The 26,115-nt window shown below is 39.0% G+C and overlaps 1 protein-coding gene and 1 non-coding gene across 3 annotated transcripts; one reads left to right on the forward strand and one right to left on the reverse strand.

Moving 5' to 3' along the window:
- Positions 1 to 453: 453 nt before the first annotated feature.
- TBC1D31 (TBC1 domain family member 31) lies at positions 454 to 24,610 on the forward strand. Of its 2 annotated transcripts, XM_049827154.1 has the most exons (22): positions 454 to 611; positions 2,387 to 2,533; positions 3,115 to 3,230; positions 5,146 to 5,324; positions 8,345 to 8,496; positions 8,923 to 9,082; positions 9,319 to 9,519; positions 10,717 to 10,893; positions 11,735 to 11,814; positions 11,918 to 12,064; positions 12,321 to 12,454; positions 13,455 to 13,588; positions 14,181 to 14,360; positions 15,435 to 15,667; positions 16,279 to 16,431; positions 17,593 to 17,728; positions 18,667 to 18,759; positions 20,509 to 20,649; positions 21,701 to 21,895; positions 22,321 to 22,471; positions 23,422 to 23,538; positions 24,247 to 24,610. In XM_049827154.1, exons 1-22 carry the CDS (start codon positions 535 to 537, stop codon positions 24,396 to 24,398), a joined length of 3,255 nt encoding a protein of 1,084 aa, XP_049683111.1. In that variant the 5' UTR covers positions 454 to 534; the 3' UTR covers positions 24,399 to 24,610. The 2 variants fall into 2 exon arrangements, with proteins under 2 accessions (XP_049683111.1, XP_049683117.1); XM_049827160.1 differs by lacking the exon at positions 11,918 to 12,064.
- A 1,432-nt stretch (positions 24,611 to 26,042) lies between these two features.
- Positions 26,043 to 26,115, reverse strand: TRNAM-CAU (transfer RNA methionine (anticodon CAU)). The gene has a single exon. It is a non-coding gene; the product is annotated as a tRNA-Met (tRNA).

The raw sequence follows: 26,115 nt of genomic DNA on the forward strand, positions 1-26,115 counted from the left end.
ACCCGCCGTTGCCGGGTGACGGTGCCGCCGTGCCCGCGGGCTGGGCCTGCAATCGGCCCCTTTCCCCGCAGCCGTGTTTAGTAACGCGAGGGGGCTGGTAACGGGAGCGAACCGGCAGTGAGTCCTGCGAAAGCCTGAAAAAAAACCCTAATAAATGTCCCTTCGCATCATGTCCTTGCCTGATGGCGCGCGGCGTTATAAGATAAAACCACTTTTTTTGTCAGACGTGGCCTCCACTTTATGGATTAACCGGCACCGACCGCGCTCCGCTCCCCCGTTCCCGCCCCGGCCCCCCGCGTGACGCCCGCGAGGAAAACTACAACTCCCGGCAGGCCCCGGGGCCGTTCCATTCCTCGGCAGGCCGACCTCTGAGCGGGGGGAGGGGGGAGAAAGCCCGCCTCCTTCCTACTGCCCTCCATTGGTGAAACGGGAGCGGGCTGTACCATGCGTGCGGCGTCCCCCGCCGCGGCGGCCGTTGGAGGAGCCCTGAGGGAAGGCGGCGAGCGCGGGAGCGGTGGCGGCGGCGGGCCGAGGATGGAGAGCTCCGACCTGGGCGGCCGCCAGCAGGGCCCCATCTGGCACCGCAAGCCCTGCCCGGCGGCGCGGCGAGGGTAACGGCCATCCCGGTCCATTCCGGTCCCCGCGTAGCGCTGCCCCCTCAGCTCGCAGCCGTGGCCGTCCCCGGCGCTGCGGCGCGGAGGAGAGGCCGAGGGAGCGGGCGGGAGGGGCAGGGCCCGGCGGAGGCCACCTGAGCTTCTGCAGCCCGGGGGTGGATGCCCGGTTGGATAACGGGGAAGAAGGTTCCCGTTGAAGGTGGAGCAGGTCCTCAAGGAGGCTGGGAAACCTCCGTGCTCGGAGGGGCTCGCAGCTTGGCTGGGCAGTTATCCCACTTTAGCTTTTCGGGTTTAATTGTACTGAACAAAATACCATGGGTGAATCCCCGGAGTTTAATTAAAATGGGAAAAACTATGAAAGTACATACTGGCCCAAGCTGAAGAGCAGCAGTATGAATCCTGCCTTGGGGTACCTGTGTGGTGTTTGACCTGGGGGATCCAGGTGCAGCTCTGGGAACCTCTGACTTTATTCTCCTGGGTTAGTTTAGTGGCAAAGGAACTTCTGAAAGGCAGAGTGCCCTGTTGGGGAAGTCCTGGGACATGCTGTAACTCCGCTGAGAAGTGCTCACATTTCAGGGTGTTTTTAGAATAAGAAGCTGTACTTTGCATGGGTGGGGGTTGATGACATTGAAGACCCTGACATCACTAAATTTTAATTATAATTTAAAATAGCTTAACATCTTTCTAATTTGATTTTTATGGCCCTTCCCTTTTATTGCAGAAAAGAATGAGCTTAACAGAATGAGGTGCAATTAGTTTTGTCACTAGTCTGTACCGTGGCTGCGTGGCCCTTCTTCATCTGATATTCGCTCAGGTGTTGTAATATACACCAAGAGTTGCATGGAAGTGCTCGGTTTCATATTCTGGTCTCTTAGAAACTGATGTCTCAGATAGCTATCAGCATTTTATATAGCCATGGTCACAGACTTCTGCAAGTGCCCTGCAGACTTTAATCAGCCTGCCAATATCCTGTATAGTTTTAGATATTTAGTTTGACTCTGAATTTACATCCAAGTGATGATAGAATACAATTGGTTTGCCCACTGTTAGCCAAAAATTCCAGGAGTAGCAGATGTCCTAGATGTTAATGTCCTGCTTCCTGGAAAACCTTCCTCTTATGGCTTAGTCTGCACATGGGCTTCACTGCTGCAGCTGGGTCCATTTTATGCTGACAGCATGGTACAAGGATAGAACGTGAAAAAAACAGCAACTTTTGTTCCATAATATCTCAGATGAATAATGATAAAAATGGCTTCCTTCATGCGTTTGAAGACTCTGGAAAGAGGTGGTATTAAAACTGATTTCCCTCCACATCTAATCAGAGTGGTTTCTTACAGTAATTCATAGCTTCTCAGTTTTCTAGCATGTTTCTTCACAGTGATAATGAAGAGCCAGGTTCCTTGCTGAGTGCTGAATTGGGCTTTCAGATACATTAGTAGATGATACATCAGCATGTATGTTAGTGTTATTCATTAATTACAAATTAAAATCAGGTAGCAAGGAGCCACATAAAAGGATCGTGAATGGTATTTCCCCCATCTGCTTTACATATCTCCTAATTACCTTCCAACACAGTGAATGACTTCCTTTCTTTAGTATATATTTTTATATTAGAAATACATGTTTTTCATGGAAGAAGATTTTTCATAGACCACTATGAATTATTAGAATTGTAAAACCATAAGCTAGGAATATTTTAATCCTAGGTCTTGGAGAAATACATGCTAATAAAATGATTCTAAGCATGGTTGTTTTGCTTGCTTCCTTCACAGAGTTATAGTAAACATAATTCATAGTGTCAAAGGATACCATTCAAAGACAATACGTTTTCTGAATGTGGCTTTTGACAGTTCCGGAGATTCTCTACTCGCTGGAGACCACCAAGGGAATATATATGTTTTTGACTTGAATGGAAACAGGTAAGACTATTTCTATCAAGACATTTTAATTGTCTTGATATCTGTAACATTCAGGAGTATGGAACTTGCCTGGACAGCGTGCCACAGGTCTGGTTTTAACCCTCAGTTTTCCATGAATGTGGAAATAGATAGCAGTTTTCTCAGAGCTGAAACTACAAGCCAGTGTCTCATGTAGGCTCCCTAAATATTATTTTATTAGTTTAGCTGCTCCAAAATACCAGAAGTTTGTAACTCCAAACTGAACAGACAGCAATTTCATTGAACTTAAATACTACCACTAGAAGTTGTTCTTTGAACACTACCGATCAATTAATAATAGGAGCCATGAATTACAATAAATTAGACTTAGTATAGTATTGTCATTTGCAGAAATACATTAATCACTCTTTTCAATTTTATACTACTGATTTTTAAAATATTAGCACTGATTTTTAGATTTATTATAATTAGATATGATTTATTTGCTCCCTTTAGAGTTTATTTTTTCTCTCGGTGAAATATATTGAGACTGAGTATGTTATTACTTCACTTGACACGGACCAAAGTTTCCTAAGACAATGAGAATGTGTATTTTTAAATAGGTTCAACCTTGTTCAGCGAACAATGCAGGCTTGCACTGCTTTGGCATTTAATCTTCGCAGAAAGACAGAATTCCTGGTGGCTTTGGCAGATTATTCCATTAAGTGCTTTGATATAGGTAAGGAGAGATTTAAAGGCTTACTCTCTGGATTGCTATAAAAACCTATATAATTTTAGTTTTGATCTCAAATTTTTCTAAGTTTTTTTGATGGAAATCTTACTAGTATTTCATGCCATCTGTCCAAAAAAGAAAAGTTTGGGCCCATGTGGTTTACAGTCCTGTGAGTAAATGAACCCTTTGCTCTGTCAAAGTTTCTTGTTCCTACTGAGTCATGCAGGCATCTGTTTAACTGGAGTATAGCACAGGATCACAATTCTGTATGTTACCTTTTTTAAAAGCAATTCTGTATATGTTTGCTTAGAATGAGGTGCTCTGTGCAAATCAAACCAAAATCACTTGACAGTATGCTAGTTTGCAACTGAACCAGTTATTAACTATATTTACAGTAAAATATTTGATAAAAGAAAAAAGAACTAAAAGAACTGTTAATGCTTTTGAGTATGCAAGTAGATCTGTATCCTTGTTCAAAAGCAATATTTAAAATTAATTTCACAGGCCAGCCGTGTGTCTGTCTTGATTAGAAGTTTAATGGTGACAGGCATTGACAATTCATTCTTCATAAATTAATCTTAACCTATCAAAAACTGCAGTTGTAGTGTCTCATATCATCTGGTTTTAAATGTTTTTAAAAAGCTGTAGGAATCACTCATCTGCAGTTTGAGAGTTTCAGTCTGATATTATGAGTGAAGATCTTAGTGTAACTCAGTTTCCTAAAACAGAGGAAGAGTCAGAGTTAAGGTCTGAAATCCTCCATGCTTTTTCTCCTCCTTTCAACCACAGTAAGACCAAACTTAGGTTTTGGATGCACTTAGAGAAATCTTCTTAATTTTTCCAGAGTCCTGCATGTTTATATGGTGCTGTTTCCAGATACCAAGTCACACCGAAGAATGTTTTAAAATAGAAGTGTTATTCACATAAGTTAGTATTGGATGAACTATTCTTAGAGGTGTATTAGATAATACTTAGTTGGCGGGCTCCATCCCCTTCTTTAGAAGCCATACGCTGTAATCCCATCTCATCCTCCCAGGTGACAATAGCTTTAAGCACTCAATTGTCTGTAAGCACAGCAGAAAGTTTGACTAGTAGGCTTTATAAGCTGCTTTATAGCTATTTCCCATCTTGATGCCACAGCAGTAGGTCAGCTGGAACCGCCCCATGGTCTGTCAGGCAAACTACCCAATGTAAATAGTGTAATAGCCACAAACACAGTTTGGTTGCTGAGGGAAGATTAGTGGTCATACAGTCACAAGTGGGAGACAATGTAGTCAGGGAACCATTTCCTTAGTATGCAATACACAGCATAAAAATGTTTTGGACTCAAAGAATTAAGGAGGTGTTGCTTTCTGACTGTGCCTTTCTATAGTCATAGCCTGTTGTCATTAAACCTTTCTTCCTTGCACCTGTAAATAGCTGCGTAATCATTCATACACATTGTCCACAAGTAAAAACAAGTGGAGAATTCTAACTAGAACATTCAGTCTCAACTTGCAGAGATTGCTGCGGTGTTCGCAGCGGATAATCTACCCATGAGGCCTGCTGAACTTACCTGATCACAGTGTTCATGACTTTTTAAGATTGATTCTTAGGCTAAGTTAAACAAGTCTGTGCAAGCTGGCTTTCTGTGTAGAACTGAGAATAACTTAAGAAATCTGTTACTTGGAGATGAGGAGGTGGTTATGTTTCTCTAAGGTATAATAGCTATATGAAGACTGATACCTTTGCTTCCTGTTTTTTGGGCTGTGATGGTAAATGGTCATATATCATATACTTAAATGGGTCATATACTTTTAAGCCCTGGGTATGCTTAAAAGTCTCCTTCACAGCATAGTGTCAGCAATAAAGAGTAAAGTAGTAGTTGTTTCACTTTGAATGACTTTCATATCCTTTTCATTTTTTTCATCAACTCCTGCAGAAACCAAGGAGCTAGTTAGTTGGATGAGGGGTCATGATTCTTCGGTGTCTTCCATCTCTGTCCATGGTTCAGGCAGGTATGCCATCACTACATCCACTGATACAGCACAACTGTGGGACTTGGACACCTTTCAAAGAAAAAGAAAGCTGAATGTTCGTCAGTCTGTGGGTATACAGAAGGTGAGTAAAGAGCAATTGCTAAAGGGTGAACAAGCATACCTCAGTAGGAGTAACACTGCATGTTAAAATCTCAGTACTTGAAAATATTTTTTAAAATACAGCCAAATCTTATCTATGTTCTTTGGGTGTATCTCCTTAACAGTCATCCTATCACATCACGCAGACCACTGAAATCACGACTCAGTAGTTGCAGAGATCTGCTGGGAACTTTTAAGGAACCTCTATCTTCAGAGATACTCAAAACTTGGTTGGATGTGACCTTGACTAACCCAATTTAACCTGGAAGTTGGAGCTGTCTTCTAGACTGACCCTGCTTTGACCTGGGGGTGGTCTTAGAGGGCCTCTAGAGATTGATTCCAACCTGAATGATACTGGGATTTAAGGGTATCGTTAAAAAAACAGGTTTGGTGTCATAATGGTAACTTGAAACAGTCACCACCACCTACCCCAATGCAGCTGCTTATTCCAAAGCTGCTCCTCTTTCTATGCACACTAAGCACTGAATGTGGGAACAAACAAAGCTGAAAAGCAACACAGCAAAAAGGAGTTGCTGCTCTTCAGCCTAGTGGTTTCTTTGCTTTGGTTTGCTGCACGGACACTTATACTGGAACAACATAGAGGATGAGAAGGATGACGTGTTTGTGTCAGGGAGTGGTTTAAATAGGTCTTCCTTAGCGTTACACTGCTTTAAACAGGTCTGCCTGCGCCACCCAATGTCAAACTTTGGCATAAGTACTACAGAAAGTACTGACGCAGTGCCTGAGCATTGCTTACACACGTGCTGCCCTGCAGTGAATAGTCTTACAAATACCACTTCAGACCAAAGTTCTCGTCAGGCTGGTCACTAAAAAGCCATGCTGATTTTGCAGAGAACAAGGCTATTCATTTGAGTGTCTTCACTGTGTTCTAGGTCAGGCAGAAATTTTGTCAGCTTGAAATAGTCACCTAGCAATTACTGTGGAAGATCATACATAAGTTTTTGTTTGTTTGTTTGTTTTATTAAAACTGTTGTGTAGTGCGTGTTGCTAAAATAATTATCATGTCTTCCCTCCAGAGATGGCTGCATTTCTTTAGTCGGCAAGGTTTTTCTACTGCTCATTATCTTTCTTTGTGTAGGTTATGTGTAGGGGCTTCTTATTAATAAATGCCTCAGAATTTGATAGGATCAGGATGGTACAGTATGGAAACAACCTTTAAATCCAAACAGTAGTGACTATGGTTGAATGAATAAATCACTGTTTGGGAATCAAGAGCCCACTTTTGGTTTGGCTCTACCATTTCTGACAGGACATTATGCAAATAATGCAATTTATCTCGATTTAATTTTCCTGTCTTTGGAATAAAGATAGTGACACTTAGTCCCATGCCACGATTTAAGACATACAGATAAGTACTTATTAAAGATCAGGTTTATTATTAGACCACAGCCCTGACACTCACTGTCCAAAGGTGGATTCTTGCTTACTGTCTGAGCCATCATAGTAGTGCCACACCAATCTCTGTGGTGTACTTTTCGGTGCTTCTTTACTTAAGCCCAGTTGCACTCCAACATACACCTTCTGTTAAATTGGTATGTGGCAAAGCTAATTTAAAAAGACAGAGACTGAGCTGCACACTGTAAGAATAGTGGGTGGAAAAGAAAATGAGAAAGAGCAAAGAGACCTCTATAATGACCGTTTCCAAAGCAGCACTGCTTATTCAACAGCTGCTTGTGACCATCTTGTGATATTTTTCTAGGGCAAAGCAGAAAATGAGGAACTGTTCAGTACTCCAGTTTAGCAAAATTTAATCTTCATCCATCTGCATGATAGGCATTTGTTCTCAATTCATTGTCTAGACTTCCTCAGGGTCCCTGAAGGAGGACAGGCACCTCAGTCTGTCTGAAGATAAATGACTCTTGTAGGTGAGATGACTCCTTCCCCACAGGTAACTTTTGCTCGCTGTCAAGTGACTAATTTGGCCTGAACAGCCAACTTTCAGTCACTAACATTCAGCAAGATGAATCCATCCCATGTATCCAGATTTACAGATTTTCAAGGCCCCAAGAGACCATTCAGACCAAAACTCTGAACTTCATAGCACTGACTTAATCTCAGCCAGTGAGTACTTCAAGTAGTCCGTCAATGTTCAGATACCAGGAGACATTTTCAATTTAACCTTCAAAATTATAGGTACAGGGAATTTGCTGAAGCTACATGTGCTGCTACCAAAATAGAACCTCTGATGTAAACCAGAAATTTATCATTAATCAAGAATATATCTGATGACATCCAAAAATGTAAATAATCCAAATTTTTTTCTTTTTGAGATTACACATAAACAATATACATGTTCAAAATAATTGAAAAATATATTTACAAGCTTTTTGGTTTTATCTTCATTCATCCTCAAAGTAAAGTCTGCATTTTGTATTTGGAGAATACATTGCTAAACTTTCTACGATATTTTTTACTTTTAATAGTTGTATGTAAAACTAAGGAGTTTAAGTCTAAAGATGAAGGCTTCATAGAGTGCATTTGCAGACTCATGGTACTATTTGAATGCTGAAGCTAGTTTGTAGAAGATGCAACAAGCAGTTGCTCAGTGAGCAGTTCTGGCTCGTGTCTCCCATCCCTTCCTGCTCCTGGGTTCATGTTCCCACTGTTTATATTGTGTCCTCTCTGGCACTTATCAGAAACCTCCACAAGGCAGTTTAACAGTCAGAAAAATTACACAGATAAAGATTTGTGTCATTTCAGTGAGTGAAACTGCCTTAGCAAAGGGTATAAGAAGTTCTGAACCAGTGCAAGGGAGAGCAGGCCTGCCTAGGCTGTAACAGGGGAAGGGGACCTGCTGCCTGTGGGATCTAAGCCTTGCACTGCAGCTGCATTATGCAGTTATAGTTATAGCCATACTGTCATGGTTTCTTGCTGTATTTTTTTTTTTTTTTTTTTTTTTTTTTTGCCATACACTTTGGTCCAATTTAAATGGTACTTCCCTGACAACACATTACATTTTTTTTCTTTTCCATGTTCTTCCAGGTTTTTTTTCTTCCATTGAGTAACACCATCCTCAGCTGTTTCAAAGACAATTCTGTTTTTGCATGGGAATTTGATACTCTTCGCTGTAAATACCAGTTGCCAACAGCTGTAGAAGGTTCTGTATTGCTTTATAAGGTCTTTGCAGTTACCAGGTAAATTGCTATTTTGAACATTCTAAAGGCAGACGACAAAAATTGTAGTTTTAAAACAGGTTTTCTTTCCTTGTTTGTAATGTTTTACGGAACTATTAGCTTTATACTATGATAAGCTTTTGAACTCTGCTGTGACTGATACTTTCAGCAAGGATCAATGGGGGGTTTTATTACAGTCTTACAGCAGTTGAAATAAAGCAAGTTGATTTTTAATGACCACTAAAATGAGGTTTAAACTATCCTTTACAAAAGCAAATTTTATTAATTAGGAGCTATTTTATTCTTTCAGGAGAGTATGACAGGAATAATGGCAGATTCAAAAGTGATTTGAGGACATAGGAGGAAATGTATGATCTCTTTCTATTTAGCTAATACTAACTTAAATTATAGTATTCTGATGGAAACTTTTCCTCATCTGTGATCCAGAGATGGCCGGATTTTTGTAGCTGGTGGTAAATCAAATCATCTTCACTTATGGTGTTTAGAATCAAAGCAGTTGATAAGAATAATCCAGATGCCTGCAAAAGTTCGAGCTGTCCGTCATCTGGAATTCCTCCCTGACAGTTTTGATGGGGGCTCCAATCAGGTCAGTTTTTTTACAAAGCTTGAGACTGGAGTATTTGGTTAGTTGATTCAACACATATACTTTGAGGGCTTTTGGGGGACACTAGGGATATGGGCCCATACCATGCAAAAGGAAAGTTACTCTGCTAAATGTTTGCTCAGTTGCTTTTTTAGCTTAATGGAATGTCATTGCTGAATTGGGTATTCCTCTTTGTTTTACATTGGCAATATTAATTGATGAATCCTTTTAACTTATAGGTCCTTGGCGTGTTAAGTCAAGATAATATTATGAGATTTATCAATATAAAAACATGCAAACTTCTTTTTGACATTGGGAGTCATGAAGAGGGAATTAGTACAGCAGCGATTAGCCCCAATGGACGGTATATTGCATCAGTAATGGAAAATGGTAGCCTTAATTTATACAGTGTCCAAGCATTGACTCAAGAAGGAAATAAGGTAGAGTGTTTCACATTTCTTAAAACAGCAGTAAATCCCATTAAAGTTGATACTTGTCTACATAACTTTTGTATCATCAGTAGTTCGCAGACATATTGGAGTGCCATATTTAACACTACAAATAAAGAAAAAGTGATTTGTAGAGTTCCCTTCATAGTTACTCCAGCTTGTCAGGTAATATGATGTTTTTAAAGTATATATATCACTGTGTTTCTGGTGTTGGGAGGAGGGGGAGATGGCATTTTTTTTCTACAGCAATTTGTATGGACCAATTTCTCTTTGTAATGACGTTCTGGGGGAGATGGAAACAGCATAACTGTGCTGCTTCTGTTCCATTTCCTATAGGAAATGTTTTGCAACCGATATTCTTTTAAACTGCGGGCATGAATGGTGTTTTTGTTGCTGTGATTTTGTTCTTCTGACTCTGTTATTGGATACCAGCATCCATCATTATAGCACAATGATACTCCTAATCCTTCCTAAACAACAAACATTCTAAATACCAGTTCTTATTTTATTAAAGTAATTTATTAATGGGAGTCAGGTTTCTAAATCCAGAATTCCATATATCTTTAATCACCATGTCTTTGAAGTAAACAGTAACCAGCTTCGGATAATGATGGAGTTGAGGAAGGATGTGTAAAGATGTCACGCATGCATTCCATTTGCACTTTTGCTGCCGGTTTGACATGAACTGGGATATCCACTTTGTTACTTGCTTTCCCAATCTCCAACATTGAATTAATACCTCACTGACACTGAAGACTAATTAAAGTTCATGAAGGTCATTTGTATTCTTTTTAACTGGTGCTATAGAAATGCAAAGTATTTTAGTGACATTGAGAAACACACTAAAGTAAATAACCTGAACAGTACATGATACACATTTATACTATCCCAGTTACATTTTAGTGTTTCCCAAGTGAGAAAATAACATGATGTTTGAGTTGGTTTGGAAGCTACATAAACCTTCTGACAGTCTTTCTATTTTATTACAGCAGTTTTATTCATGGGCATACTTATTCAGGACTATAAGGTCCATATATATTTATTTATGGTATAAATGTGCATCTATTCTTCTTGCTATGGCCATCAAGCTCAAAAATATTGTATATAAAATAAGAGTAAACATCAAATTGTAGTGTTATTTAACTTGCCTTACAAGATTTTAACAGAGGTATTTTCACTTAATATTAGCTTCCACCACCCATGTTCAAAGCAGTGGAAGATTCGTCCAAGTACACGTCAGAGGCAAATAAACTGACAATGAGAGTGACTTCAGGAAGGTCAGAGTGGCCTTGGAAATCCAAAGGAAGCAAAATTCAAACCAGATTGCTAGCACTGCAAGTGAACACATCACTTGAAAATAAAGAGGTGGGAAGAAGCTGCAGATATTTTGTGTCCAGTCTGCAGCATTTAAATTTTATTGCAAAGAAAATATTTAGCCGCTTACTTTAAAGAATAAGTTCAGCACTTATTCACTTGGATGTTTGAGCAGAAAAGGGATTAAGGGACTTTTAGTACCATTTCCTCTCTCTGTTTAGCCTGTGCTCCTGTATTATGTGACACAGCCAGAGGTGCCTCCAGTCAGCTTGGGGTACCTTCTGAAGTTGTTCAAGCAACTTGTGACACATTTGGATATTGCTAGATCTGATCTGCTTCCCTGCTAGCAAACTGGCACCTCTAAAATGTCTGCCTAGAAGCCATTTCATTTTTTATTAATTATTTAGAAGATGCATTACTGTTACATGTATTTCCCTTCTGTCATCACTGTGCCATCTTCTCTCTCTGTCTTTATCTTGCATCTCAGATGTATATATATACTCATGTATATATACACACACATATATCTGTATCTGTATATATATCCTCCTGTAACATTCATCACAATATGATCTATTCCTTATGTCAATGTTCTTTATGGTTTGGCTATATCCATCATTTCATTATATGTAGTTTAGTCAGTGAGGGTCTGATTTGCTTCTGACTGAAATCAGTGACAGCTGTTCTTTCAGTTCAGTAGATGAATGATCTTTTGAATTATCTTTTTTGCTGTTAAAATACCTAGGATTATGTAACAGATAGCAGTACACTTCTTTTTTTTTTTTAATTATGTTAGGAACTTCAGTATTTGCTGCTATCATCAATTAGAGTGCAAGGAAAAAGATTATGAAAGAGAAATGCTTAAATTTATTGTTGATCCCCTATTTTGTAGAACGAATTGCCAGGTGGATTAAACAAAAAACGTCTGCGGGCCTTACTGAAAGGATTTGGAGAATATCCAGCAAAGTACAGGTATATTTGTGTGCATGTTCAGGCTTGCACAAAATAAAATTGCTTTGTGTTTACTGGCCTATGAAAGAGAAGTTGCTTGACTAAGTCTGCATTTTAATTGCAGGATGTTTGTTTGGCGTTCCTTATTACAACTTCCTGAAAACCACTTAGCATTCAGTAGCTTAATAGATAAGGGTACCCACAGTGCGTTTGTGAATATTCAAAATGAATATCCCATCAAAAGTATGAAACTGCTGAGAGTTTTACAGAGGTAAAATATATATTTATATTTATTTAAATATTATAGATTTTTATTTTCATATAGTGATCTGAAATGTGTCCAATAACTGGAATCAGCTGTAAGGAAAACTCTAAAATGAATTAGTAGTGCCCTCATGCAACTCATATAATCCTGCATCTGTTTTGAAGTTTACAGTCTTTCTATGTTGTGGTTCTAAAATGCATATTATATTTTTGTTTGGTTTTGGATCAATGTTTGCTACACCTTTGTTTGCCTTTGCATATAGGACCTTATCAGCTCTAGCTCACTGGTCTGCTATCTTTGCTGAGACGCCTTATATTCCTTTGCTAGCATTCCCATTTGTAAAATTATTCCAGAACAACCAGCTGATCTGCTTTGAAGTTGTTGCTACAGTAGTAGGTAAGCAATGATTTTAAAAGCTCAGATATGCTGCAACATGTTTAAGCTTTCCCATGCAAAAGAGCTTTTCCTGATGAAATGAATGAGGTATTTCCTAAGAGGTCACCAGGCTCTCTTCTGAAGGTGTTGCCAGAAATTAATATGTAGCAACTGTATGCTTAAAACAAAAACCTGCTTGTAAATAAAACAAGATACTAGACTTCCTTTTGCAGTGTTTCTAGCACAAAGTTAGCAGTTTAACAATATTTGTAAAGTCTAATCAGCAAAACCAAATGTATCTGGGATAATTATATCATAATAACTGAAATCTCCAAGACATGGGAAAAGTAGTCACACCTGCCTACCCCCTCACCCACTCCCAGTCAAAAGGTAATGTTTTCTTAAGGTTTTACTGTGTTTGGTTGTCCTAAGCTTGTGGTAACTCAAAATTAGACATTTGGCTGAAAGCTGGCTATGGCTGTCTTCTGAAGAAACATTCTAAATTAAAGTGCTTTACACTTAAATTAGTTGTTGCAGCTGCTGCTAAGTCTACAGAAGATATGTGCTGCCAAGCATACATGCCCGCTTTGCAAACACATGCTGTTAGTGAATAGGTATCAAAGTTTACAGAAATTATTCTTAGTATGTTAAAAATTACTTGATACAGGCTGTAGTTTCATGACACAAATACTGGTTTCAGTATTCCCATCTGCCTCCAATCACTTAGTCCCACAGCACACGGACTTTTCTTCATTTTATTTTTGAGCCAGATTAGTTCCCCAGACTGGTTCACAGTGTACTGACACAAACACTGACGCCAGTGCAGTTGGAGAGCAGCGTACTGTGGGAATGGTTCAGGGATAGATGCTAGGAAAGAGGAGAGGTGGTAGTACCTTAAATAGGTTTTACTGCGTAAAACTACCTCTTAAATTCATAGCCTTTATAACCAAACCTTAAGGCTGTCAAGAGTCTATCACTCTGGATTACACTGGATTTTGTTGGGCTTTTTTTTCTCTTTCAGTTAATTTTTGTCAGCACTGGTTTGAGTATTTTCCCAATCCTCCAGTTAACATCCTTAGTATGCTGGAAAATGTTTTGGCACATCATGACAAAGAACTACTTCAGCATTTAATAACATACAGTGTGACTTCACAGGTAATATTCTAGCCAACTTTTATATATAAAATGTCACTGCAATGAATGATAGTGCACTAGTCTTTTATTTTTACATAATTCTTTTTTGAGGGAGTTTTCATTAAATAACAGTGAATGATATGGGAGTAGAAAGAATGTATCATTGCTTTCCTGCAGCTTTTTCTTTTCCATGATCATAAATCTCACATATGTGCTACTGTAGTTCTTAGAAGTCCTTTGCTTTCAAGTCCACATTGCTTGAAAATCTACTCATCAAATTATAAATGTACTTCTTTTTTTTTTAATGTGGACATAGGTGTGATGATTAATTTTGTAATCCCTATTTATCATTAGGGATGATTTTAGCTTCACAAATCTAAACAGAAGATTCAGACATCCAGTGAAATAAATTTATTTATAATCACCCCATATTAATTTTGAAGGTTTATAGTGGGTGATAAAACTTACCTTCAAATATTCTGGTTTAGTTCCTGTTTCTTTCACAAGTCAATAGATTCTTTGTATAAGGCAAGAAAATTTCATATTATTTCTTTAAAAGGAATGGTAAAATTGTACTAATGGTTTATTTTATCAATTTTCCCAAATAATGTAGGTTTATGCATGGCCTCTTCTAGAAACACTGTTCTCTGAGGTTCTAACAAGAGAAGAATGGCTGAAAGTCTTTGACAATATCTTCTCCAACCATCCTTCGTACTTTCTAATGATTGTTGTTGCCTATATTATATGTTCCAGAGCTCCCCTGCTTCACTGTAATCAAACAGCTGATTTTGAGGTAAACATCTTCATATTTAAGTCAGTCACATGAAAGTGTACCTACAGAGACCTATAAAACTTTGTATCTGTTGTTACAGAGGTTAGAAGGAGATGTTTCATTTCCACATTAATATATTATTGCATGTTTCTGAACAACATCATCTAGTACCTGATAAATATACAATAAATGAGCAAAATATTCAGTAATTTCCTGCAGTTTCATGCAACGAGATGTTTAAAAGCTTTCATAAGCTTTCTAATGCCACTAAAAGCCATTTTGTAAATGTCAATAGTTCATCAACCACAAAGCAATTCTGCCTCTTTTTTTTGGGATGTAATACAGACTTCTGCCTGTGGAGACCAGACACAGTCATTCTGTCATGTTGCTTCATTATTTTGCTTTTGGATTTGCAAAATTAGGCAGTATTGGACGTTCTCTGAAGCTTAATGAAAATGTTTCCTTTCCTTATGCTTAGCCTTCCATGGGAAGAGGAGTTTTTTTCATCTGAAAACATCTCTGTAGACAAACAAAGGCTTCCACCTTGAAAATGTGCTTGTGAGCAGTCAGTTTGACAGACACCAAACAAACATTATTGCTATGTTTAATAACTACCAATTTAAAGATTTTCTTGGTGAATAAGATCTTTGACAGGAAGATCTTGACAGTTCCTTCAAGAAGAGGAACTTCCAAGCTTCATGTTTGAACACCAGAAGTTGAGGGAGGTTTATCCAGTGGTAGGAGTGTCTGTGCGGGCAGGTGGACACTCTAATTCACACCTAGCTTTCCAGATCCCATATGCAACTGCCATTTAAAGAGAAGGAAAAGAACCAGAACATACTTTTACAACTTGAAGAGGTTTGGGTCAAGTCATTTGAGCCAGTGATATTTTACTAATTCGTAGGGCTAGCTTAAGAATCCATTTTAAAATCAACTTTTGGTATATAGCTCTTGCTAATTTGCCTAATTATTCCCAAATAGGTATATTAAAAACTTGCTTAATCTTTTGTAGAATGTAAATGGAAGCATGTCTCTTACAGTATTTCTTTCATCATCGTAACAACCTGGACATTAATGGAAGCATGTCTCTTACAGTATTTCTTTCATCATCGTAACAACCTGGACATTAACGTTGTGATTAAGGAAGCTTATCATCTTATGGAGGCTACGCCACCAGATATCCATCCACAACATATGCTTGATGACTTCATACCACTTACAAAAGGACAGTACCCTGTATTTAATAAATATCCCAAATTCATTGTGGATTATCAAACTCAGGAATGGGAGAGGATCAGACAGGATGAAATTGAATACTTACGAGAAAGGTACTAATGGGAAAGTTGAAGACAGTATCAGACTGGGAGCGACAGGTGGACACATTTGCCTTTTTCTGTTGTAACGTGTATGCTTGGGAAGAGAGACAATTAAGAAAATTCAGGAAGATTAAATAGCTGCTAAAGGTTAAGAGTTGTTTGGTTTGACACATTTTTAAGTTAAATCGGTAGTCTTATCTTAAACAAAAAATGTTTGTTACTTCACAGAAAATATTGGGCCGCAAGTCTTCAAACTTGAAAGCTTGTAAGTCAGAGCCTAAACCTCCCTTCACCTTATAGGGTCCAACTTTGTGAAGAGCCAGGATTTCTCAGCTTGCTATTGAAATGAGTGGGTACCATGATGCCAAAGCACCTTTAGAAACTAGTTTTTGTCAAGAATGTGAGGAAGAAAATATCTGCGCTCATCTGAAATGCCCTGTTGCCTGTAACAGTATTGTAACTCTTCCTCATGTGCTTTATCAGTACATAAAGGGGATGCCATATTCTTTCATGACATTGCATTACAGCAGGTCTTTGCTATTACAGTCATCAATTTTTAAGTAATCAAGTTAATTTCTTGATACCTGGCTTGAATTATTAACATGTGATCTTCCTCCATTTAGACAATTAGCGCATGAATTAGAAGCTAAAGCACAGGAATGGAAAGCAGAAGATGAAGCCTGGTATCGAAAGCAGGAATTACTTCGAGAAGCTGAAGAACAGAAGCGAAAAATGCTATTGGAAGAAGAAGAGAAGCTGGTGGAACGGAGGCAGAGGTATTATAATATAAGAAGCATTAGGGGCCTGGCTACTGTACCCTGTTATTACATTTTTAACCATGAGTAAAGGAGAAATAACCACTAATTTGTATAAACTGTAACGTGGGAAAACAGTGTGGTCTGGTGGGTCAGATTTTGGTGTGGGAATGAAGTGATCTGGGTTGTATTACTGCCTTGCCTGAGGGAATACAGCAGATTAGAGGCCAAGTCACTTCATATTTTTGTCTCAGCTCCCAGCCTTTTGTCTGGTCTCTTTGGATTGTGAATGCTCTTAAGCAGTCAAGTGCTGTGTGTTTGCACACTGAGACTTCAGATTTGCACTGTGGGCAGGCTCACGCTGCAGATATAAGAGTCACTTATAGTATCAGTGACTGTACACATTCTTGTATTTGTAGTGGATTTAGATAAAAGACTGCTTTATGTATCAGTTGCTGAGCAAAGAGTTGTGATAGCACTGAAGCTGAACTGTTAGTTTGTACATTTTGCAGTTGTGAAGGTTTAAGAGAATTTTAACATCTCCGTATTGTTTTAGATCAACTACAAGTAATGGTAGAATCATTTAGGTTGGAAAAGATCCTTAAGGTCATCGAGTCCAACTGTTAACCTAACACTACTAAGTCCACCACTAAACCATGTCCCTAAGCACCATGTCTGCAGGCACTTCCCTTAAACCTCTGTAACCTACAGAGTAAGTTTTTGTGTCAAAAGAGGGCAGTGAGCCTTTCTTTGCAAACTAATTCTTGAGTTTGTGGTTTTGTTCCTTGAAAGAGTTTGATATTTTCCAAATAAACTTAGGGCTAATTTTGTGCAGAAAGAGGTACTGGGACACTGGCAATTATTCTAAGGAATAGTTTCCAGTTCTGGATCATAGCAATAGTAAACTAGTGCTTATTAAAGTTGAACAGAAACAGAGCACAGGACTTCAAAGCTCCATCAGACACATTGGCATTAGAGGATATCTGTGTGTCTATGAATTTAATTTTGTCTTGTAAATCAAAACTGGACAATTTACAAGAATGAAAGCAACTGTCCTAAGCTTTATAAGTTAGAGATTAGCTCATAGTAACTAAGGGATAACTGCAGTGCAAGTTTGTGCTCTTTGGTCCTGACCTTTTATATATACAAGTTCCCTTGTTACTGTTTGTTTTGGCTTTGAAGACTAGCTGCTGTGAAAAGAGAACTGAAAGTAAAGGAACTACAATTTCTAGATGCTTCAAGAAGGCGTTTTCTGAAATACCAGCAAGATCAGCGTCAAATGGAACTGAAACGTCTTGATGATGAAATTGCGAGAAAGGCTGAGTATTGCTCAAACAATTCTTTTCTTGAAGGTTTATTAGTGAAAATAAACAAGGCAAAAATGCATAACTAAAATTTCAGTTGATATACTGTGATTTGTGAGCCCAGAGGTGTATTTAGCACGAGGTGGACTGCTTTAAGTGGTAAATGCGTAATTTAACAGTTTTATTTGGCACTCACCATGTTCCACTGGCTTGCTTTAACTGGCAAAATTCCTGAGAAAAGCCAGATTCATCTGTATATTGGCAATGTTGAAAAATGTAATGAGCTCCTTAAAGGGCTAGTGAATTCTCAGCTGTCTGTGGGCTGTATGTCCAGATTGCAAATTAACTCTGCCATTGACTGAGAGGCTCCACAGCGGCCTCTGGCCAGGCCTGGCTCTGCTCCCGTGTTACTAGCTCGAGCACCATGGCATTCAAATGCTGAGAATGGAAGCTTTTGAACCTCGTGGGCATGAATTGAGTCTTTGCAGGGCCATTCCTTGTGTCTCAGCACCATATCTTACAGAGCACAGCACATCTGTGTGTTCGTTTCCACAGTCAGGGCACTGTAAGATTCATTAGCTGCAGCTCAGCACAGGTTCTGCCAGGTGCAAAGTGGCCACTTCCCTATCTGTGTACTGTCCTCTGCAGCATTCCGAGTTCAGAGACTCCTTATTCGATTTAGAGCTGCATCTGTCGGGTTATTAGCACTAGAACAAGCCTGACATTTCCCTAATATGCTTGGCTGGATGCAAAACTATTCCTGTACCTCATCTCCACCTTGCCCTGTAATTTTGATAGGCAATATTTTCCGTTATTCATGGTATGACAAAGTTAACTAGAACTTAGAAGTAGGGTGTGGCTTGGGGTTTTGGACATTCTTCTTGGTACTGGTTTTTCAAGGGAGAAGAGTTTCTTCTTTACTGTATTTTCATGTGTTTCTCTTCTCCTCAAGGTATCCATGAGAGAGCAGGAAACAGCTGCTACCGTTCAAGATGTAGAAGTACGACAGATGGAACTTGAATCACAAAGACAGCTTTTTGAACAGGTAATTATTAGGGAACTATACAGATGTTTATATTTAATGGTTCTTCCTTTGCAGTTCTCAGATTCGGTTGTGTTCATTCAACCAGGCTTTGTGAGGAAAAAGGGGACCTTTTTTTCCCTTTTTCTCTCCGATACCTGTTTTAGAATAAACCCTCTATTGATAAAAGCATTAGTAGAACTCACTGTTATTTGTTTTACTGGGAGAAAATACTCATATCCTCTCCATTTTATTCTTCTCCTATGCAGAGGTATCATTTGGTTGCTGCAGGCTATAGCTGTGCGCTCAGCTGGTTGAAAGAAGTGAGGAACATGTAAATAAGAAATAAGTCTTTAACAATATGTTCCTCATCCTAGAAACTCCCACTTTTTCATCTGTGATATCCAGATATATCTACATTTTCTGGAGAGAAGAGTATAGCAGATTGATGTAGTTGATGAAAAATGTCTAATTGCCAACAACATCATTAAGCAAAAAGGAATGGATGGTTTGTGGGGAATGTACAGTTCCTTTCTCAAATGGCTGACTTATAATTCAGAAAGATCACTATTCAGTAATAAAGGGTTTTAATCAATAATACTGTTTAAAGTTAAATATCAGTTAATTATTATAAATAATTATTATAAATGACTGAAAAGCAAGGCTTCCAATGGAAGGCTTTAGTAATGTCCGTTTTGGTTAGAAATAGTAAGTGTGTAGAAATCACAGCTACATGTGCCCATCTTGCATATGTGCAGATCTGATGGAATCCAAGCAGAAGTGGACATCCAGATAACTAATCCTTATTTTGAAGCATGTGTCTGCTTATATTTGGCTTTTTAAAGCTTTTGGCCATAGACTTTTAATAACCCATGCTGAGCATAACTGGGCTAAATTTCTTTTAGCATTTATTTATTAAATACACAGCCAGCTGTATTGTGGCTACATAACGCAAACCAGGCTAAGCTCATTTGTGTTCCAGGACATGTAAAGTCAACTGTTTAAGGGAACTAATTCTACAATGATCATCCTCTTTAGGCTAGAAAGGTAGCAATTATTTAACTAACTGAGGATATATGTCTCCCCACAAGAGTCTGTGTAGACAGGCTTTCCCTGCCATGCCCTGAACTGACTGTTTCACCGCCATCAGCGAGGGGCTATATTTAAGCTTAGAAGGCTGTGTATGTTAACTTAGCTTCAGTACCCTGCCGACACAGCTCAATAGATTCCCACAAGCCTGGGAAGCAGTTATCTCTTCTCCAGAAAACTGTGTAGATGTGTGCTGATGAATGTGAAGAAAAGGTGGTGAGAGTTAAAATTCTGTTTCCAGGTCTACTGCTGATTCATACTACTTTGGCAAATCATCTCTGCATTCAAGCTGCAGATGTGTTTATTATAAGTCCCTGTACCATGACATGCTTTATATTTGTGAAACATTTTGAGGTTTTGGCTAAAATGTGCCATAAAAGTGCAGAATATTGTCATGATTAATCTAATTAATTTAAGTTGGAATTCTGCTTTTACGCTCCACTATAATCCAGGGAACGGAATTACATCAGTATCAACCTGTGAGACCACTGTGATGACTCAGGCTTAGTGTAATTCCAAGTGGATAAAACAGCAGGGACTATCACTTTCTTCAACAGTTATGATATGTAGTGGGATGAGATGTGTGTATATATTCAAATACTAGTTTAATGAAATTTTAATAAATGTTAAAGAGATGTGGGCTAGTAGTTTAGCAAAAATAAGTTATGTTTGTGTGTTTGGCAGCACCTCATCAAAGATCAAGAGGCAGTTACACAGGAAATGAAAGAAGAGGTGGATGCCTGTCGAAGAAAGGTGGATCTGGAAGATCATCTTGTTCAGAGATTGATGGAAATAGATAGAGAAGAAAAACAGAAAGCTCAGATAGTAAGATGATTGGATCTTAACACACATTTTGGGGAGTTAGTATGCTAACTAGTACAAGTAGTACTAGTTAATAGTATTTTAATTGCAATTAACTAGTTCAAGTTAATGTGAAAATATTTTCTAAAGAAATCTAATTTCTAGATACCTATATTAAAAGATTATGACAGTATGTTTAAAGTTTTGAGGTTTTCAAAAATCTGATTGAAGTGTCTGAACAGCTATATAATACTGAAATTCTCTGGGCCTGTCATGGATATTACCTTTTCTTTACTTCTCAGAACTCAGAAGGCATGTAAGACTCAAAAGTGCTTTTCAAAATAAGTCATCCTCCTGTTAAGGAACATGTTTTATTTGTAACCGTAATAAAACAAAAGTAAGCCTCAAAGGAACTTTCAGTTGGTAGTACTTGGCAGGAAATTCAGCTGTAGAAGCTGTCTTCTAGATCACAGTAATGAATGTGTGTAGCTTGACATTAGGAATTGTTCAGATTTTCAAGCTCAGAACTTGTAACTGCACAGTTGGAAAAATAGTTGCAGCTAACCCACTGCCCATATGCTTGGCATCTGCATTTATATTTTGTCTAGAAATAAACATATGGGTCTAAATTTTTGTAAACAGCCTTTGATTTTTGGAAGCAGATGGGTGTGGGTGGAAGTATTGGCATCCAGGTATCAGTCTTATGTTAATTGCACCTGTAAATCACATTAAATCCATGCTAGGAAAGCAAAATCCCCAAAATCATGGAGAGAGTTGATGCCTCATTCCAAAAGATTTTTAAAAAAAAAAACCCACACCACAAAACAAAACAAAACAAAGACCCTCAGTAAGGGAAAGAATAAGAAGGATGAAGAAGAAGCAGAAGAAAGCCCTGATAGATGAGAGAGCCTGCTGTAATTAATGGAGGAGTGGCACTGCAGGTACAGTCTCCCAGCAGGGACATCTAACAGTGACACTGGAGGACACTTCAGTTCATCTTACCTTATCTCTGTATGTAAGGCTGTGTACTTGAAATAGACTAAATGGATTGCTGGTAAGAAAGATGTTTTATTAGGTGGCTGAAGAAAACTTAGCCAAAGCAGAGCAGAAATGCATTGACACTGACTGGAGGTTGCAAGTGTTGCATAAACTAAGGCGTGATGATCAGGACCGTGAGAAGCGTTATGAAGAGATAGCCAAGCTCCTGCATGACAACAGGGTGAAAGAAGCTGAACTGCTGAAGGCCATGAGGGAAGCGGAAGAAAAAAAGGTATTTGCATTATTTCTTTTTCTAAGTGGGACTGGCACAAATGTAACTGTCTTTTGCCCATAACTTGGTAGAGCATAAAACTGAAAGGTATTGAAGAAATATTTTGTTAGGAATCTCCTTTCCTGTTTTGACTAGAAGTTTCTGGAAGCACTAGAGCAAATTGGTGAGGATATTTTAGGCTTAGGAAAGCATATTCCTAATTCTGTAAGTTCCTCTCTTTTTTTTTTTTTCTCTGACCCAAGACTTTTACCTTTCTCCAGGTGTTTGAATGAGAAATTTTTCAAAAAGAAACATTCACTCAACTTAATAACCTATATTTTGATTTAAGGGTGAAGTGAAATCTGTAATAATCCAGGTGGTTTTACTTGTTGCTTTTTCCTTGCAACACATCTGTTGAAGACATTTTTAATATATCTGTTGCACAGTGGGAAGAAGTTACACAGAAAAAAGCTCAACTGGAGGAAGAGCAGAAGGCGGCTGCTGCTGCAGATGAATACAGGAAGTGGTTTTTAGAAGACAAAATGAATGACGCATTAGAATTGGCTGAAAAGCTGCAAAGTGAAGATGGCTATTTTGGTGAGCATATAGATTATTTTGGTGAGCATATAGATAATGCAGTTCTCCTGTGTGGATGTTGGCATGAAGTATTCAGCAACTGAGTACAAACTAAGTGTCCCATATTAGAGATACACTTAAGCTTAACTCCTCTACATAAGTACTTTTTGGCAGTATTCTTTCATGAAACCAATATATCAGGCCAGACATGGAAAGAAATCTCAGTTTGAGATCTATCAGATGCAGCAATATAAATGGCATTTTTAGTGGGAGTACAGGTTTAGCTGAGCTTAAGCCAATCGTAAAATCACATCCCTTAGAAATGCTCTGTCAAATAATGTTGTCCTGAGATGACATAAAGTTATTATACCAACAAGTGACTTTGCCAAGTGTTTGTTCACAGTAAAAATACATTTATGCACTTCCAGATTTGGCCAGTACATCCTTCTCAAATGCTGCATTTATGTGTTTTTGCAGATATTTCTCCTATTCCCCCATCTCCGCAAGGCTCACACAAGATTAGTGATTAGTATTAAGATTAAGTGATTAGTATTGCTTTGGGTGAACTTTTTTAGACTTTGCCCTTATTTACCTGATGTTTTTAATATGGATTAATTTGCAACTGCAAATTATTAAAATTAGTGTCTCCTGCTAAATCTGCAAGTATGAGTAGCCATATTCCACATGATCTTAGTGGCCCATTTGTCAGAAGATTAATTATATGGAAAGAAACAGCACGTGTGGAGCTGTAATTTCTTAAAATGAAATGCAGCGATGATGCGTAGCTTTGGCCCATAGAGTAGAAACATTGACTTCTAATTCTGAGCAAATTGTACTTGCCATTAGCTGGAGTGAGTGATTGTTCCAGTTTTGTTTCCTGGAGAAAAATTGTTTCACCTCAAGCTAGAAAAATTCACTAGAAATTTAAACGTTTTTAGTTTACAAAGAATCCTTCTCTCCATTTCCCACAGAGAGACTGCGTGATTTAAAGGCCAGACGTACAGAGAGAGGGGTAGAACTCCAGCAGGTGCCAAGGTCTGGAAACGTCTGTCTGAATGATTTGTCTGCCTCAGAGTCATCATCACACAGTAAGTTTCTAAGTTAGGACCCTTCTTTCTTTCACATTTAATTTCAGAAGCATTACTGGAACACCTCATTGTGCAATTGAGTCATTATTAGTTGTGTAGGTGTTTAGTGGATAGTAAACCAATTTATTGTTGTATTCTATCTCTCTCAAACCTGAAAAAAATGTCTTTGCTTCCAGGGGCAGCACAGGTAGGAAGTGCCTGAAGTGTGTTGCATTATGAGAGTGGTCCTATTAAACCTCAGCCTAGTTTTAATCCCATTCTGACCTGATTATTTTACCTATGGTTTTTCTGTCTTCGTAGTTATGTATGATTTGGGGGTGTTGACAAGATGTTTCATCAAAATCTTACTGAAAGTTATAGTCAGGAATTAATCTATAATCATTTCCTCTGGGCTGTCCTAGCCGTTATGGCCAGTGAAAGTGCTTTTTAAAATCACATGTATCTTATGTACAAAACTCTGCACACAATGGCAAACACGTATCTGTGGACCTGCCATAGCGACCCATCAGCATCTGACCTTTTTGTAACAAAACATAGGCACCACTTTCAAAGAACTTGTTTTTACAGGTCTTAGGGCTGTCTTCCATACAGTGGTACTGATAAAACATAGCATTTCTATGCCAGAGATACCCGTTTTCCAATAAGCATTCATAGTATTTATGGAAAACCATTAGTTGTAATATTAAGTCCAAGTTTCTTCCACTTAAGTGTCTTTAGACAGAAGACGAGAAGAACTGGCATGCCAAGAGCGGGAACTGATGGCAGAAGTCAGACGGCTCAGACAAAAGCTTACCTCACGGGCTCGAACTCAAACTAGACATCCTCCAACTCGTTTCCCAGCTACAAAGTGGACACCTTGAGACAGTTTGGTCTGGATCTCAGCTGTACTTTCAAATTATTAATCAGTGAAATGCTAAATGTGTATAGGGTGATTAAGGACTGATCATAGATTGTTTATTATAAAGGCCTTTGGAAATATTTTTATATAAAAATAAAATGCTAGCTAGAAAAATGTGTGTTGTTTGTAACCTTCTCATTATTTTCTTAGTAACTCTAATGCTGTACTTCTAAAATAAACTCACGTTTTACCATTAAATTATTACACTTGCAGTATTTGTATACTTTATTTGTTCTGGTGGATGCCATGACCTGAAGAAACAAACCACTGTTAAAATGTTGTTTTGTCAGTGATTTGTAAGTGGATTCTACAAGTTGCATCAGGGATAGTTGCAATTAGAGAAAAAAACCCTTTCCATTGAGAGCTGAACACTGAAAACAAGGCCCAGAGAGGCTGTGGAGCCTCCGACGCTGGAGATATATATGGTTGTTACACATCCTAGCAGGTTCCTTTCATGCGAAAGAAAGGGAGAGAGCATCTAAATAAATATGCTGTTTTCCATGCCGCTACGCTGATTGTCAATGGCTAATATTTTTGACCCAAGAGTAGAACATTATGTGGTATTACAGTAAAAAAGAATGAGGCAAAGTTAAATGGAGTGATTCATAACTGCTACACGCGATGCCAATGGAAGAGTGGACATGGCTGTGTGAAAATATGAGGACCTGGAACTTACTTAATTTGTTCTGCTTCCCATGGGGTTTTGCTGGCGCTCTTTGGTGCAGCAGCATCAGAGCGGGTCTGCTCGTGGTGCCCAGTGGGTGCTGAAGCACCGCGCAGAGGAGGGCAGACCTAGATGGTACCGCTAAACAGCAACTCTTTGTCCTTAAATTACATGAAGGCTTAAATGCACAGAGGTGCTTCATTATCCTCTGCGTCTGGAACCAGAACCAGTCACATTCATAGTGACCAGGATCCACAGAAATCTCATCACAGACTGCAGCAGAGTGTGGGGAAGAGGCGGGGTTTTTTTTTTTTCAAAAAGGGATGAAAATGCAACAAGTAAAGATCATCTTTGGGAAGCAGGAGGAGTAGAAGAGAAAATTGCCTTTTTCTGATGACTGTCTTGGAGTTTACATGTGATTATATTTAAAGGGAGAAAATAAACCCACAAAGTTTTTGGCTAGCAACTTGGGCCATGTCCGTACGTGCTTACGGTTGGTAAAAACGTTGCGGTTGTAAATAGGTATAAGCGGGAGCGTTTGCAGCAGGCAGGAGCCCCTGCCCGTGCGTGCACCCAGAGCCCTTCCCAGTCCCTGCCGGGGGCCTGTGGGACCCCTCACCCTGCCTGCGCCCCACAGCCCACCGCAGGAGCGGGACGCGTTTCCTTACTCCCAAATGCTGAAATGGGCTCGCAGACAGCTCGGGTGCAGACAACCCACTGCCAAAGTGCATTTTTTAACAACAGATGTTGCGGAAATTATTTCTGTGAGCCCACAACCAGGAGGTACAGGTCCTTTTCCTGGAACTAAGGCTTCATAAATCACGACAGCTTCATAAATCACGATCAGCGCCGGGGGATTAGAGGGCAGGTTTGTATGGCTCCGTCCCAGCTAAAAGCGGGGCAGGCTTGTCCCGCCGCAGGAAGAAAAGAGACGCCGGCCTTTGCCCCGTGTGAGGATCGAACTCACGACCTTCAGATTATGAGACTGACGCGCTACCTACTGCGCTAACGAGGC

The sequence above is a fragment of the Accipiter gentilis genome, chromosome 2, assembly GCF_929443795.1.
Source record: "Accipiter gentilis chromosome 2, bAccGen1.1, whole genome shotgun sequence".
NCBI lineage: Eukaryota > Metazoa > Chordata > Aves > Accipitriformes > Accipitridae > Astur > Astur gentilis.

Excerpts from the sequence above, each read along its gene's own strand:
- TBC1D31 (XM_049827154.1), top strand. The coding sequence starts at position 535 with ATGGAGAGCTCCGACCTGGGCGGCCGCCAGCAGGGCCCCATCTGGCAC. Across the intron at positions 2,534-3,114 it reads TTTGACTTGAATGGAAACAG|GTTCAACCTTGTTCAGCGAA; the intron begins GTAAGACTATTT and ends ATTTTTAAATAG. Across the intron at positions 3,231-5,145 it reads CATTAAGTGCTTTGATATAG|AAACCAAGGAGCTAGTTAGT; the intron begins GTAAGGAGAGAT and ends CAACTCCTGCAG.